We start from the raw sequence: 17,118 nt of genomic DNA, 5'->3' as shown, positions 1-17,118 counted from the left end.
TGATAGAGTACAGTATGAGGAATGCTGGTATTTCCTCTTGGGGGTTGTTTTCAATCTCCTGGGTTGAGAACAGTCATTTTTGATGTCATTTGCTAGTCTTGAGCTCGATGGCTCTAAAGATGGAAATGTACTGTTTTCCATCTTTGCTCCTTTCAGCCCCAGGGAAGTGAATTTCTTCTCCCAGGTTACCGGCACAGCCACGAGGGAGGCAGGAGTGTGCCGCTAGAATGACCAATCGGTGTAAAAGTTAGTAAGTTAGTTTAATGGAAAAAAAGGAAAGGTGGTTTTATTTTCTGTAACTTAGTTACACTTCATAATACTAAGTTTACAATTAATTAATGGGAACATAAGAAAACTTTTATAAATGAATAAAACTGTAGCCTAGAGAAAAACGCTCTAGAAATCACTCAGGGAATCACTTGATCACTATAATGCTTGGCACCAGGGGCCAGTGTGGTAGAGAGTTTTAAAGCAATAGAATATCGAAAAGTTGAGATTCTAAATTACCAAGTCTTTGCCAGGGAATATCAGAATGGACATATGCACAAGCACCACCTTTGAAGCGAAAGGAATCATACAGTGAATAATTCGGACAACTGAGATGAGCAGTAGTTGAATCAACCGATACCTGAAATTATGTCAGAAAAAGTACATCGGGTTTGGCAAAGTGAAAATGGAAATGAACATTACTGAGATTAGAATTGAGTATATTCGTGAAATGAACGAGGAAGCGTTTGGGAGATCTAGATATTTTTGCAGATAATTTTGTTTTGTTAATTTGACAATTCATGGTGTATTCACTAGTAAGAAAAGATGGGGAGGGGGACATGCTGTATGGAGTAATGAAATTTTTGGATATGGGATACACATGGTAAGAATATACCCAGCTCCTTGACATAGTGTGGCCTCGACAATCTCCCCCGATCCACAGTACTTGAACTCCCTCCAGTCAATATATGGCAGAGTATAGGCAGCAAGATTATACACTAGTTGATCTAGAAGCCTTCTAGAGAGTTACCAATAGAGTCGGTCTGGAGGACTATCTAGCGGCCGGCCTGTGAACACCATTTTAGAGCTGTATCCTCGAAATGTAAGGAAGGTTGGATCTTGCCATGATGTCCAGCATAATCTCAAAAGACATCAATTATACTGCATGATGATTGATGGGAGAGAGTTAGCCGGAGATTTGCTCTGGAGATTAAACATGGGTTCCACCACTTCAAGTCTCCAATAAACAAAAGGTAGTATTGCACTGGTTGATGTGTCATTTACCACCCAGTATTGCCTGATAACAGAGGGGGGTGGCATTCCTCCATGGTGGTGTAGTGTGGGTACTACACCTCAACATCTGCTTATGTGGTTCACACCTGGATTGTATATGGGGGTTATACCCAGGGTTACTAACAGTCCCACCATCATGAGGGCGCAAGCAGAGTATCTGGCTGTCACAGGCCATATGGACTCTGCTGAAATTAGGTCTGCTTGATTTGAGTGTCATCCGAATATCATTTCCATCAGTGTTTTATACTCCCAGGAAGCAAGCACAGCTGGCATATTTGTGAGAATGTCTATGACAGCCTCAAGGACCTTTTATATGCATAAATATCAAAGACATTTCTGAAATCTGCTCAATTATATAGAATGGATGATTTCTTTGTAGTATTCTTTATTTTGTATACAGTTTGATTAGTGAGTTTGATACTATCAACACTAATAATTGCATTTTGTAGTAGAGAAGTATTTAAACTTAATTTAATCATAAATTATCATAGTTACACTTTTCTTGGTTTTTGGGTATAAAAGACAAGTTTAAAATATTTGAAACACTCACCTTTTTTCATATTTCTCTAAGTACTACCTTTATCAGAAAACACAATAATTTAAAAAACTTTCAAAATTATGAGGTCTCATGTTTGCAATAAAATATTACATGCCCCTCCCCTCCCCTTTTCTCAATTTAAAAAAAAAAAAAAAAAAAAAAATGAATGGGCATCATATAGTTTCAAATAACAAAATGAAAGACATGAAATACAAGAATTCATTTTATCTGAGATGCCAAAAGACAAGTGTAATTCAATAAAATCAATGTCTAGCTCTATATTATTTTATTTCATTAAATTGTAAAATGTATTAATTTAGGAGCAAATTTGATTGGTAGAAATGAAATATATTAACAGTAGATATCAAATTATCTTTAGGCTGCTACAGTATGTGTTTGTTGTTATTATTAGTTTTGCTTTTTTTTTTTTTTTCAAACTACATGGTTATTATTATTGTGTTTATTAGTTAATTCATTTCTTTAATTCTAAGCAGGGGAAGAAAAAAATATATATATGAAACAGTAAACTTCCATTATAGAACTTTCTAGGAGTTAATCCTAAAGAGTGGAAAAGTGTTATAATTAGGACCAAAATTTAGCATTAGTAGAGGCATACGATGCAAGAAAGGAAGCTTATGCAGCATCAGCCAAAAAAAAAAAAAAAAAAAAAAAAAAACAACTCTCATTTCACCCCTCCATTCGTTCCAAATAACTGTCCAGCTCAGCCTTAAATTTATTTAGGCTATCAATTACCATAACAAAAGATGGAAGTCTGTTCCACCAATCAACTACCCGATGGCTAAAGGCAAACTTCAGCACATCTATCCTACAACTGTCTTTCCTCAATTAGAATTTATGCCCACTCAGGTGATTATTCTGATTTTGAAGACTGTTTTTCATATTTCATCAGAATTTGGTATGTATCACTGTTTTTTTTTTTTACTTTTTGTAGTGTTCATGAAACAATGATTTATAAGTTGAAAACACACTTAATGCACCATATTTGCTTTTTTTTGTTTTTAGCACTTTCAACTTTTGTTTTTCAACTTTTTTGTTTTTAGCACTTTCTTTTGCTATTAAAATGAATGAAAAACTTTATATAAAAAAAAAGCAGTTGTTGTGCCAGCAAGGAAAGTGGACATACAATGTTGAATTAAAAAATCTGTGGGGGATGTGAGAATGCAATGATAAGTGCTTAAAAGGTAGAATGCCACTCTTCATAATTGTGATGAGTAGCCATTCTATTTCAAAGCTCTTGATAAATATGAAATAACAAACATCACCTACAAAAGAAATGATTTCTGTGAAATAAACAAACTCCTAGAATTGAGCTTCTATCACTCCAAAATCTAAAAATCAAAGGGAAGGAAGGTTATATCCATGTTTATACCTTCTTATAGCATTTTAAAGCAAAATGCTATGGACAATTAAAAAACTGTATGGCACTTCAGAGGGTTCACCATATTGCCAGAAGGAAAGAGCAATATGCAGGAGTATTACAACAGGATGTTGTAATTACAACTAGTATGTCAAATATTACAACTAGTATTACAACCAGTATTACAACTAGTATGTCTTCTAGCAGTTGTTGTTCATTTTGAGTTTCGTGTCACAAGTTCATTTGAAGTATCACATAACACAGTTCCTACTTGTGCTCTCCTCATTCGAAGAGTGATAGTAGTGTTTTTATGGATGTATGATATTCATACATCCCTAAAAACGTACTTCATTTATATTAAATTCTTAGTGCTCTAAGTCACATGTTTCTAATGTGTAGTTGTGATATCACTTTGATTATGTTAATGATGTAAAGGCAGGTTGCAATCCCAAACATCCTCCAGTCTGAGGGCAGAAATGTAACTATTTCTGAAACTGCCAGTGATAATTAAATTATTGCTTTCTAACAACAGTCATTACTATTAACGCTAATTGAAAAACCTAACTTATATAAATTAGAAAGTACACTAAGCAAAGCTAGACTCTGATTTACTGGCCCACTATTTCTCTGTACAGTTGTTTATTATACTCATCAGGCCTATAACACACTTCTACTCTCAATTTTGCTTTCTCAGTGCTTATGTCACACCAAACTGACTCGACATTGCACTGTCCAGCCATGTCGACTGGCTGTACTTACTTGGATTTTATGTATTTCTTAACTAATAGCATAACACCTCCTTCCTACTCTGTCTATCCTTCCTGTACACATTGTACTCCCCAAATTCTATTTCTGCATTCCTTATGTCTGTATGATACCACGTCTCTGATATCCCAACAATATCTGCCTTTGGTGTTTACAAACACCTCAAATTCATAAAATTTATTTACCAAACTCCTTTTATGTACTGGCAATACATTGGCACTTCTCCAATCCAGAGGAATCTTCCCAGAATCCAAAGATGCCCTCATAATTAACCTCAATGGTTCAACATGCTTGCTCACACTCTCTTTCAAAACTACAGGGTATATGCCATCAATTCCAGGAGCCTTTCAAGCCTTTACGCTCAGAAGTTTTTCTAATAAACAATCATCTGTAATTATGATGATCACTAATTTTATATGGCTGAGCCTCACTCGCACAGCCTCTTCTCAGCACAACGGGTCTTTCATCAGTAAAGACAGATGCAAGTACCTGTTCAATTCATCCACAACATCATCTGGGTTGATTAAGACTTGCCTACACCAGTGCATAAGGGTCCAACCTGATTCTATTTTTTCTTCCTTGTATTCACAAGAAAAATTCCTCGTCCCAATTCTTTGCTCTCTTAGCCAATGCTTTCTCATATGCAGCCTTGGCCTCCTTGACCTTATTTGTGATACTATTACAAAACATCTTGTACCTGTTTTAGGTTTCAGTACTTTTCATTGAGAGTTGGTGCCTACGTAGCCAGGTGGGAAGGAGCTGCAGTGCATAGCACATGCTTCTTGATTAGACCGGGGTTCGAGCCTGTCACCACCAAATACGGAAGATGCGGAAAGGTCAGGGAATGACCACCGCATATCCTGGAGCAATATGGCCTTAGTTGCTAATGCTCCTAAAAACCAAAACAAACAAACAAACTTTTCATTGCTCTGTAACTGACCCATGCTATCTTTTTCTCCTGTATTTGACCAGCCAGCTCCATTTTGACATTTTCCTCCTGCAATATCTTAAAGGCATGTATGCATTCATGGCTTCTCTGATTTTTGCTTTAAAAGTATTCGCCATCACTCAGCAATCCGCCCAGTTCACAGATGCCATATAGCTCCTTAAACTGTCAAAGGACTCTCTTCTGAAATTAAAACCTGTGCCTTTACATTTAACTACTGCAATATCTCTCTTTGCCTTCCAGCTGACAATTGCACAATCCTGACAATGGTTCCTGTATTTTAAGCCCTGTGATGTCATCTGATTTGGTAGTAATGAGATCAAGGATGTTCTTGCCCCTAGTACTTTCTCTAACATGCTGGTACAAATAATAATCATCTAGTTTTTTAAAAAAGTTTTTCTCCATGGTTACTTTCCCTCCCATTTATTTCAGTCAATCTGGAGAAGATTAGTCACCCATAATAAGACATTCATGTTTGCTTGCCCATTCCATCTGCATGTAAAGACTCTCGTCATATTCTTCACAATCTTCTGGTGCGTAGGTTACTCCCACTCCCATTGTTCCTTCGCTTCCAACTAACTCATACCACACACTGTCTGCTGGCAGACGTACGTAACTTTGGATCAGCAAAACCTCGTTTCGCACTCAGTCTTCTTTTGATAGATAGCATGGCCCCCTCCAACCCTTCTATCTTCCATGTCTTTCCTAAATATGTTTTACATACAGTAACAAAACTTGTCTTCACAAATTTCCAGGTAGCACCATATTGCTGTTAGCCCTATTATAACAGCATTAGTTGTCCTAACCAAGAGTTTAATCCAACCTTTTTATTGACAACCCTCCTGACATTACTGTAGACATAGTTGAGACTAAGTATCTTCTAACCTTCTATGCTGACATCACCCCTTGAAGCTATTTAGGTTTGTACCCCAAGCTATATCTTCCCTCTCATTTGAAACATTGCTACCCTCAGAACAGCTTATCAACATTGTCTCTTGTGAAACAAACAACAATTCATGAGGTGAAACAAATTGAGAGATACGAATTCAAGAATTCATCTCTTTGAAATGACTGTGAGCAAAAGTATTGTTTATATAAATTTCGTGATATCGAACTCTAGTAACAAAGGTTGTATTGAGGTTTTAGGGGAGAAAAATAAGAAACAATCAGTGCAGAAGCTTAAAATTATTGTTAAAAATAATTATATTCAGTAATCCATTAATATCACAGCTACAGTGTAATAAAAAATTAGGTGTCTTATAATTGGGAATTTTAATTTCCCAGATATTGACTGAATTTGTGGGTTGGTCACTCACACACTAGCAAGATTTGTGTGGATTTATTGGATGATTGTTTTCTACAGCATGTTCAGAAGGCAACTAGAGGGAGTAATACTTTTGATCTGATTATCAGTAGCGATCCTTCATGCATTAAGAATCTGCAGATAAAGGAATCACTAGATGGCAATGATCACAGTGTGCGGAAGTGGGATTTGTTAAAGAGGTAACTACCATCAAGGGTAAAGGGAAGGATTTTTGCTTTCGTAAAGACGACTATGGTGATCTGAGACAGTATTTAAATTCTATACGGTGGGACCAACTGAAGATGTTACCAACAGCAAATTCAAAATGGGAAGCATTCAAAGAATTTATCTGGAAGCTACTGGGCTTTTCATACCAACTAAGAAATATTGTTCATTTAGGCCTAAATGGATGTTAGATGAACTAATTAGACATGTGACAGAGAAGAAAAATGCATGGGATACATATAAAATAACAGGTGACACAAGAAGCCTATGATACATATAAGTTAGTCTGTAATCAAGTTACAAAGAAGGTTAAGCAGGCAAAGGCAGATTATGAGAAATCTTTGGCAAAGGAGGGAAAGAAAAACAGCAAAGATTTCTTTACTTATGTAAACTCTAGGAGTAAGGGGATGAATCAGATTGGTCCACTTGATAGCGATGGTTCAACTGTTGATAATCCTGCTCAGGTAGCTAACAAACTAAATGAATATTTTGAATCTACATTCACATATGAGGAGTATTAAACTCGGGCAGTAAGCTAGATAATCTTGTAATAACTGAGAGTAAAGTGGAGGAGAAATTGTTGAAGATAAACATAAGAAAGGCACCTGGGGTGGATGGAATCTATCCAGTTATATTAGAGGCAGCAAAGGAAGTAAGCAAACCCTTAGCCATAATTATAAGAGCTTCCCTGGACTCACAGGAGGTACCCATGATCCACACTTTGATCCACAAAGGAGGTTCAAAGGGAGACAGAAGTAAATACAGACCTGTTAGTTTAACGTCTGTTCCAGGGAAATTAACGGAGGCACTGGTTAAAGAAGCATTGCAGGATTATCTAGACAAGACTTCATTTGTCTTGTCTGACCAATTTGATTGGATACTATGATGTAGTCACAAAGGAACTGGATGCAAAAAATAATTTTTAAATCATATATTTGGATCTTAGAAAGGCTTTTGATACTGTTGAACATAGAAGACTGCTGCACAAATTGGAACAGTGTGGCACTGGAGGCAAATTGCTGCTATGGATAGAGGGATGGTTGAGTGGGAGAAGACAGAGTGGTAATCAATGGACACTGTTCTTCGTGGATTAATGTTATTTATAGAGTCCTACAGGGTTCAGTGTTGGGTCCATTGTTGTTTTCTGTATTCATTAATGATACTGATGATGGTATATCAGGCTTAATGTCCAAGTTTGCAGATGATACGAAGGGCGGCAGGGTTGTTAATGACGCTAATGACAGTACACTGCTGCAACAGGTTGTTGTTGTTTTTTGGTTTTTAGGAGCATTAGCAACTAAGGCCATATTGCTCCGGAATATGCGGTGGTCATTCCTTGACCTTTCCGCATCCTCCATATTTGGTGGTGACGGGCTCGAACCCCGGTCTAATCAAGAAGCGTGTGGTACGCACTGCTGCTCCTTCCCACCTGGCTACGGAGACGCCGCTGCAACAGGATCTAGAAAAGTTGTGCAGATGGGTTGAGAGGTCGCAACTGAAACTGAAGTTTAACATTCACAAATGTAAAGTACTGCATATGGGAAGCACTAACCCCAGAGTAACATATCAACTGTGTAGTACTACACTGACAGAGGTAGAGAGTGAAAACTACCTGGGGAGTAATTGTGCAGGCAGATATGAAGTTTTCTGAGCAGTGCAGACAGTCTGCAAGATTAGCTCATGGTGTCATGTCAATGATATACAGGAATTTTTCTAGCAGGGATAAGGAGGTGATTATCCCCTTGTATAAGGCAATGGTCAAGCCACGCCTTGAGTACTGCATACAGGTCTTCTTACATTTTAAGAAGGATGTAGAGCTGTTGGAACGAGCAACAAGATTAGTGAATGGAACAAAGGGTTGCTCTTACGAAGAAAGGCTTAAATTTTGCAAATTACAGTGTCTGGAGAATGGGCAACTGTGAGGTGATCTGATTGAGGTGTATAAAGCTTTGAATGGTTTGAGCATGCTCAGTGCTGATGGGATTCTTCCTCTTGCTCAGAATAATCACCTGAGAGGGCATAAATTCAAATTGAAGAAAGATATTTGTAGGATAAATATGCGGAAGTTTGCCTTTAGCCAGTGGGTGGTTGATTTCTGGAACAAACTTCTATATGTCATTGTAGAAGTTGATAGCTTAAATAGATTCAAGGCAGAAGTAGACAAACATTTGGAGCGAGTAGATGGGTAAAATAAGGGTTTTTTTTTTTCCCCTGGCTGATGCTATATAACCTTGCTTTCTTGCATCATGTGCCTTTGCTAATGCTAATTTTACTGGCTGTCTTCAGGGCCTTGTAGACTTAAATCAGATCTGTTTCCCTGAAATATTGAGTAGCCAAGCTTTGCAACCATATCTTCTAAGCCATTCCTTATATGGAAAATGTTTAGCACTCCTTACCAATTTGGGCACCCTTCTTTGAACCTTCTTATCATTTTGATCTTTTTTTAAAAGCAGTCTCCAGATATACAATAATTCCAAGTGTGGTCTCATCATTATATATGAATAATTACATTTTTCTTTCCACGTGCAAAGGTCTATTAAATTATCTATATGACTTTTAATCGCCCCTCCCTCCCACCACTTTAGGCTATTCCTGAGTTTTTGGAGTTGCATACAAGTACTTTCAATGAGTGTGCAAGTGTAACCTTTGTTCATGCCACTTAGCAATATGTGACATTAACAAAGGTCCTAAATGTTTCCATATATTATCTCTGTTCAAATGAATTCAATCTTTACTAAAAACAAATTCCTTCTACCAACTAAGCCAGACCATACTGGAAAAAATTATCACCATGAGGCTCTCATTGTATAATTCCTTGTGTCTGAGCAGAATTGCAAACACAACATACTGCCCTATATTGCACATTTTTCCTGAATGACCTGTAGACCATGCTGAAAATTTTAGAACAGACTACATGAGCAGCAATTTACTGTGCTGACCGTGAAACTTTGAACAACCAGTAATTCATTCCCACTTGATTTTTCTCACATATAATATCTCTGAATATGTGCAAAAAGTGTCCCTCTCTCTCAGCTGCATACCACTTCTTCTTCCATATATCACTCACATGTTTATAATTAGCACTAACACCAGCCACACAAACAAAATTACTGGTTGATAACTTGGGAGCTTTTAGGTATAATTGTATTTATATATGAATGTTTGGGCAAATTTTTAAAGATATCTATCCACCCTTTCTAGGTATGCCAATTTATTTGTAACCATGTTCATAGTATAAATTCTAAATGTTTCTTTTTGTCCTTTTATTTTACAGGAAAATTTATATTGGAACATTTCCTTTCTAGCAGTTTTATATTTAAGTTTTCTAGTTTTAGGCTTGCTTTCATTATTGAGACGTAGCTTTAAAAATAATTCAGCGTAATAATAGAAATGATTTTCACAGTTAAGGATACACAAAGCACATTTTTGAACTATTTTGTTAGATTGTGTTTCACTGTTACCATTGACAAAATATCCATATTTATGATATAATTTTATGTAGAATAGTGGAACTGTTCTGTTCTTTTTTATTTACTATTCTAAATGTAAGAAGAAAAAAAAATCTGTGAGAAATTACAGCACTCTAAACTTGGTGATTGCAAGCCATGTAATCAATTGCAATAAATCATTAACAACAGTAGATGTTTCACAAGAATAATTCTTTCTTACTTCATCAGTAAGTTAACAAAAAAGGAGGGAAACACGAACACAGATTAACAACTTTAGACTTGCTAACAAGAGATCAACTGAACACCAGAAGGAACTGACCCACTACAAAATAGCTTTGGTAAATGGCAATTAGATATAACAGTATTTTTAGTTGCATAAAACTAAAAATATTTATGATTGAGTCCAAGTTGCTTTATGTGGTGATTTTCTGAGTGCCTATTTCATAGCTTGCACCTTGAAAAGTGTAAATAAGTCAATTAAGACAGGGATAATAGAAATATCTGACATTTAAAATATCCAAAAAAAAAAAAAAAAAATTACTTAAAGAACAAAAGGGGCAAAATCAAAATGAAAGTAGTATGCTTAAGGCATGAGAAGCCGATGGGATTTATATGTTGATTTATTTGCTAATGAAAAAAATAAGATCACTTTTTTACACCTTTAATGCCATATTAAAAAAGATATTCATAAAAGAATGTAAAGAGGTGAAAAAAGTTAATTTTAAAGAAAATTCACCAAATAAATGTGAATAATAAACAGCTGAAATGCACAAAACATATTGGCAACCAAAACCGGTAGTTTGTGGAAGCTGTCATCTGCCAATGTATGAAATCAAAAGATTACAGAGAAATGCAAGCTTTATACTTATACAGGAGTATACCAAGTGAGAAAAATAAATGAAACTGAGACACTTTGCTTTAGAATTTTCAGTAGAATGTAAGCATTTAGCAAAGGGAAGAGATAGACTGTGTTTTGAAGAAAGTTTTAAAATTAGGTGTGCTTAATACAATATGGGGGTAACTAGAACATGTTTTCTTAAACGGTTTAAGCATTTGTTGCAAACAGGTTTCTCAATACCCTCTTATAGATGAAAGAAGTGCAAAACAAAGTCTATAAATCTCTGACTATTAAGCATTCTAATGGTTTCTCAGTTGCATTAATGTTTTACACTGTAGGATCATTCTTTTACTAAGAACGACCTTACATATTGTCATCCAATAGGATCATTCCTCATTGGAACTGACATATTCCACAATTAGAAAAAGTCTGTAATTCTTTATTATTCTTAATTTCATGGGTTGTCAGATGATGGCATAGCTACCAACTTCTGATTTTCAAAACGCTAGTGGTGGGACAACTGTAAGCAGAAGGAGTTCATCACAAAAAACAAGGATTTATCGGAAAAAGCAGAGGGGGTTTGTAAAGTCCAACCTGCACCAGAAATTAAATTTCACTGACAAAATAAGCATTGTATTTTAAAATACAGCTATAAAACTGTTTACTAGTATAGTGCCCTTTAAAACATTAACGTACCTAGGCTATTTCTCTTTGTATTTTCTATTAGACATCAACTGATTATAATATGAAAGACACTGTTATACACTCAAAAATGGTGAATTAAAAGTTTTGTTTATAACAATATCCCTTTCATCTAGAATTTGCTGACAACAGCATTTCCAAACCTTCAAAGAGATTTGGATTCAGGTTTTTTTTTTCCCACCTGGTTAAATAGTCTGTGATACTCAATCATTCCGAATGATTAAAAGTCAGAAAGATCACAATGCCAACCCAATCTTCCTTGCAGATTCAAAAACAAATGACAATCTTATATCAGTCATTCCTAACTTTGAGCTTTCACCAGCAACACACCAGTCCATTCCTACACAAGGGTGTATTGCTGATGCAAAGCAAACTCGGTGTACGAATATGTCCCCCCCCCCCCCAAGTTCAGGAATGTTTTATTTTTACAGTACTGCAGTAAATATAGAAATACAGTATATTCATAATTATAGTTATTTTTAAAAAAATTCAGAAAGAAAGTACAATAAATAAACAAGCCAATGTAAAAACAGGGTCTTTGAGTGTTTTCTTTTCCACAGAAACATGAGAATAAAATTAAGTTTCACATGATATAATATACAATGTCTGACAGCTTCTTTTATAAATTTCCTGCCAAATATGGCATCATTGAAAAAATAGAATAGCCTGGAATAATATCATTACAACACTTGATCACATTTTCTACATTACAAAAGGAGGTAAATATATTTTGTCACCAAAATAAGAATGAAAGTAGGTAGGAAACATCACAGTAAACTGAAGACTAAAAATAATTTTAAGCACAGCAAGTGAAATAAATCACAACAAATACACAAAGCAGTAAGAAGGCACATTCACTCACTTAGAATGGATGTGTTTTGAGTGGAAGATCAGCTGTTCGGGTAGGTTTGGCTCTCAGGTAGGGAAGGGGAGGGAGGATTGACAAACGTGTACAGACATGAACTGCAGCGCCACACTTCATCACTTAGTTCTCAGAAATTAATCAGTAGCAGTGTTGCCAACTTAGCGACTTGGTTACTAGATCTAGTGACTTTTGAGCTCTCACAGCGTACCCTCAAGGGATACGTGTACCCCATGTTGAGAACACTGATCTAGAGAGTACTAGTATAGAAAGGCACATTAAAGGATATCACTTTTTTTCCAAAATTTAAGGTAATAGGGAGGGAGGAAGGAGACAAAAACAGGATTTCAAAATCCTCCTGTGGTAGAATTAAAAAATATAAATAAAATAATTTGTGGTAATTTTGAGTCAAAATTTACATATATCAATTTTTTTACAATTTCAAGGTTTTAAAAATTTCACTTACTGGTGTTCCTGCAGAGTAGATACTAATGATTTGTTATTGTTAGGATTACTAACACTTGAATCTGAAGCACTTCTAGATAGTGATTCATCAGAAAAGCTATTTCGATGTTCTTCACAGAAATCCTGCATTTTTAACTTTCCTTCAGCTTCATTTAAGAAGCTCTAAAAAGAAAAGTTCTATTGAAAAAAATAATGACCCTATTCACACCATTATATAAAAGATATTAATGCATTCATATCCTTTTTATGCAGAAGAAAGCTGAATACTAAAGGATTAAGATACCAGTTAAAAATTCTAAATGTGATAATTGAGATAATTGTTTACAAAGAGTAATAATTTTTTTTATTATAATTGTAGCTATTTACACTAAATATACAATAAAAGTCTGATGTGACTGGGACTGGTAATGGTAGTTTAACTGAAAATTCTGTTAATGCAGTGAATCATTAAAAAAAAAAGTATGCATACATTCCTAAGAATTCTATTTTTGCTAAAAACATATATGTGTACATTCATTACATAAAATCAGTAATTTTCATCTTTTCACATGATGAAATGTGATGTTTTCCAGCACAGCCCATCCACCTTTTCATTTTTAAATAAACATCACATCACTGACTGTGAAATCAGGCGTTCAATATGAATTAAATTTGTATCTAGAGTATCTTAGGTGGGTGCATGAGAAATTTTTTACCCTTGCTTTGAATCAATCTTTTCTTTTTCTTCATATTTAGATCCATCCATATCTAGCATGGTGCATATGAATTCTGTCTCACCACATAATTTCATTTTCCAACAAATCTGTAACAATTTGTGAAAAAATGTTAAATCAATTATTTTATGTCATTTTGATGCAAATCTTGTGGGAACCGACAATTGGCATGAAATCAGCTAATAAAGTATGTTCTTCATTATTTTCTTGTAGCTCAGAACTTTCATCTGGTGAGTCAGTTAACGCCAACCTCAGACCAACGATTTTCAGACAGTTTGTAAATTCTATACAGTGGGACCAACTGGTCATGTTACCAACTGCAAATTCTATATGGGAAACATTCAAGGAATTAAACAAGGAATCTATTAGGCTTTACATACCAACTAAGAATTACTGCTCGAGGTATAGGCCTAACTGGATGTCAGATTAACTAATGTGGCTAGTGGCAGAGAAGAAAAATGCATGGAACGCACATAAATTGTCAGGTGACACAGAAGGGCGCCTCCGTAGCCAGGTGGGAAGGAGCAGCAGTGCGTAGTACATGCTTCTTGATTAGACCGGGGTTCGAGCCCGTCACCACCAAATACGAAGCATGCGGAAAGGTCAGGGAATGACCACCGCACCGGAGCAATATGGCCTTAGTTGCTAATGCTCCTAAAAAAAAAACCCAAAAACCCAAACCCAGGTGACACAGAAGCATATGATAGATAGAAGCTAGCCAGTAATCAAGTTATAAAGGAGGTTAAGTAAGCAAAGGCATATTAGGGAGATATCCTTGGCAAAGAATGTAAACATTAGGCACCAACCCAGTATTCTGATGAGCACCTATGAGAGCCTGAAGAGTCGGACAAGATGCCCTCAAAGGAATTAAAATGGGGGGGGGGGCATCAAGCTTTCAGCTGCCCAACTCAATGTCAGAGCTCACTCGTGTGCACCTGGCAACACAGCAGCAATCTTCAGGCAGAATGCACAGAATTCACAGGAGCTAGTTTGTGCAAAAAGGATAGGTGGAATAGGACCAGGGTATGTCTGCCATGGGCAAAAATAGAGCAGATATCTTTTAAGGGCACAAAAGATGATATTGTTGTAAATGTCACTAATGACACTAAATGTAAGAGCTCTGCAGATTTACTTGGCAAGTACAGATCAATGTTGAAAAAAAGTTGCGAATTAGGGTTAAATTTGAAAGTGTCTGCAATCCTGCTCAGACATGAGGAGGGAGTATATGATGGGAGCTTGGTCAATCAATTTGGCCTTGAAGAGATTGTGCAGGGCTCATGGGGTTGAATTTTTCTCAGCATGGTCTGTGCTTGTAAACAGGAGAGACTGCTTCTACAGAGATGGGATACACTAAAATCGAAAGAGTGCAAGAATATTTGCTGATGCTATTGAGGCATTGTTAGGTGGGTCAGAAAACTGCTAGCTTTGAAGGAGGGGGGAACACAGACTAAAATATTAACAGTGGCTGCAGGCAGACGCAAAAGTGATTCTTCCACTGCTTCTATTGTAATGAGCAGCAGCCTAGAGAACAAGATGCTGGGAGTCGTGAAACAAGCAAATACATGGGCTGTGTTAGAGTAACTAAGATTAAGAACAGGTGCATGTATTTGTATGTACACCAATGCTAGGCATACAGTAAATAAATTTGATGAATCTGAAGTGCTAATTAAGACATCCAAGGTGGATACTGTTGGAATATCAGAGACGCTGTATCATTCAGATATAAGAGATGCAGAACTGTAATTTCATGAGTACAATGTGTACAGAAAGGATAGACAGGACAGGAAGGGAGAAGTGGTTATGCTGTTAGTTAAGAAACACAAAATCTAAGGAAGTGCATCCAGTTGACATAGGACAGTGCAATGTTGAGTCAGTTTGATGTGACATGAGCACTGAGAAAGCAAAAATGAAGGTAGGAGTTTGTTGTAGGCCCATGACTCTGATGAGTACAATGAACAATTATACAGAGAAATAGAAGGCATGGGGGATTTTAACTTCCCAAATATAGACTGGAACTTGTGAGTTGGTCACTGGCACACTAGCAAGGCTTTTGTGGATTTATTGGATGATTGTTTTCTACAGCAGCATGTTAAAGAGGCAACAACTCTTGATATGATTATCAGCAGTGATTATTCATGCATTAAAAATTTACAGATAAAGGAACCACTAGGTTGCAGTGATCACAGTATAATGATGTGGGATTCACTTAAAGATGTAACTACCATCAAGGGTAAAAGGAAGGGCTTTTGTTTTCGTAAAGGTGACTACAGCGGTCTCTGATTTTTTAAGTTATATACAGTGAAACCAACTGATGATGTTACCAACAGCAAATTCTAAATGGAAAGCATTCAAGGAAGTAATTTTGGTAGCTACTAGCCTTTTTGTTCCAACCAAGAAATACTGCTCTAGGTTTAGGCCCAAATGGATATCAGATGAACTAATGAGACTTGTGGCAGAGAAGAAAAATGCATGGGGTGCACATAAATTGTCAGGCAATACAAAAGCCTATGGTAGATACAAGCTAGTCTGTAAGCAAGTCACAAAGGAGGTTAAGGCAAGCAAAGACAGATTAAGAAAAATCTTTGGCAAATGTTGCAAAGAAAAATAGCAAAGACCTATTTACTTATATAAACTCTAAAAGGAAGGGGATGAACAGATGAGTGCACTTGATATCAATGGTTTGAATTCAGATGATCATTCTCAGATAGCTGCCAAACTAAATGTGTATTTTGCATCTACATTCACACATGAGGAGTTATTCAAGGAGGAGAGGGAGGGCCAGATCTTTATAAAACTGTAACAGGGAGTTAGATGATTTTGTAATAACTGAGAGCAAAGTGGAGGAGAAATTATTTTTTTTATTTTTTTTTATTTTTTTTGATTTGGTAGTTGTTGGCGCATTGGCTTCTGTGGCCATATTGCACCTTCCAAGGTTTTTGCAGTACTTTGATCCAAGCCCGAGGCGGGAATCGAACCCGCGACCTTTGGGTTGCCGGGCAGGTACTTTACCCACTCGGCTAGCCCGGTCGGCAGGAGAAATTATTGAAGTTAAACATAAGAAAGGCACCTGGGGTAGATGGGATCTATCCAGTTATATTAAAAATAATTAAATGCAACAAGGCATAATACATTAAGAGTAAGGGTTTAATATCTAAAAATATCGGTGTAGATACACCATAGATAATTCTTAAGAAACTACAATGGTAGTTTGTGTGGGAGGCATCATTTGCTCTTTATCTCATATTGTGCTCTTCTCTCACAACGAATTGCCATGGTACTGCACAACCACCGATGATAGGCCAATATCTTTCAAAAACGGTGCTGTCTGGGTGGTGGTACTCACTGAGAATAAGTAACAATAGTCTTCTCTATTAGTGAAGCGTTACTTATTCGAGGTAGTGCAATACCATGGCAACTCATGAAGGAAGAGCACAATATGAGATACAGAACAAATGATGTTTCCAACACAAACTACCATTGTAGTTTTTTAGGAGTTATCTATGGTGTATCTACACCAAAATTATATAGTTATATTAAAGTAGGTGACAAAGGAAGTAAGCAAACCCTTAGCCATAATTATGAGAGCATCCTTGGACTCAGGGGAAGTCCCCATGGACTGGAGATGTACAAATGTAGATTCAATTCTCAAAGGG

General features: G+C 36.3%; 1 protein-coding gene across 1 annotated transcript in view; it reads right to left on the bottom strand.

Moving 5' to 3' along the window:
* Window positions 1-17,118, bottom strand: part of LOC150087145 (formin-binding protein 1-like) — a 345,740-nt gene that overhangs the window by 69,853 nt on the left and 258,769 nt on the right. The window contains exon 12 of the mRNA XM_090371850.1: window positions 12,754-12,914. Coding sequence (XP_090227976.1) covers window positions 12,754-12,914 — 161 coding nt within the window. The remainder of the gene's footprint in view (window positions 1-12,753; window positions 12,915-17,118) is intronic.

This window comes from Mastigoproctus giganteus, chromosome 4, assembly GCF_048544385.1.
Source record: "Mastigoproctus giganteus isolate SK-2022 chromosome 4, ASM4854438v1, whole genome shotgun sequence".
NCBI classification, from domain to species: Eukaryota; Metazoa; Arthropoda; class Arachnida; order Uropygi; family Thelyphonidae; genus Mastigoproctus; species Mastigoproctus giganteus.
This window is presented reverse-complemented; position numbering and strand designations above follow the sequence as displayed.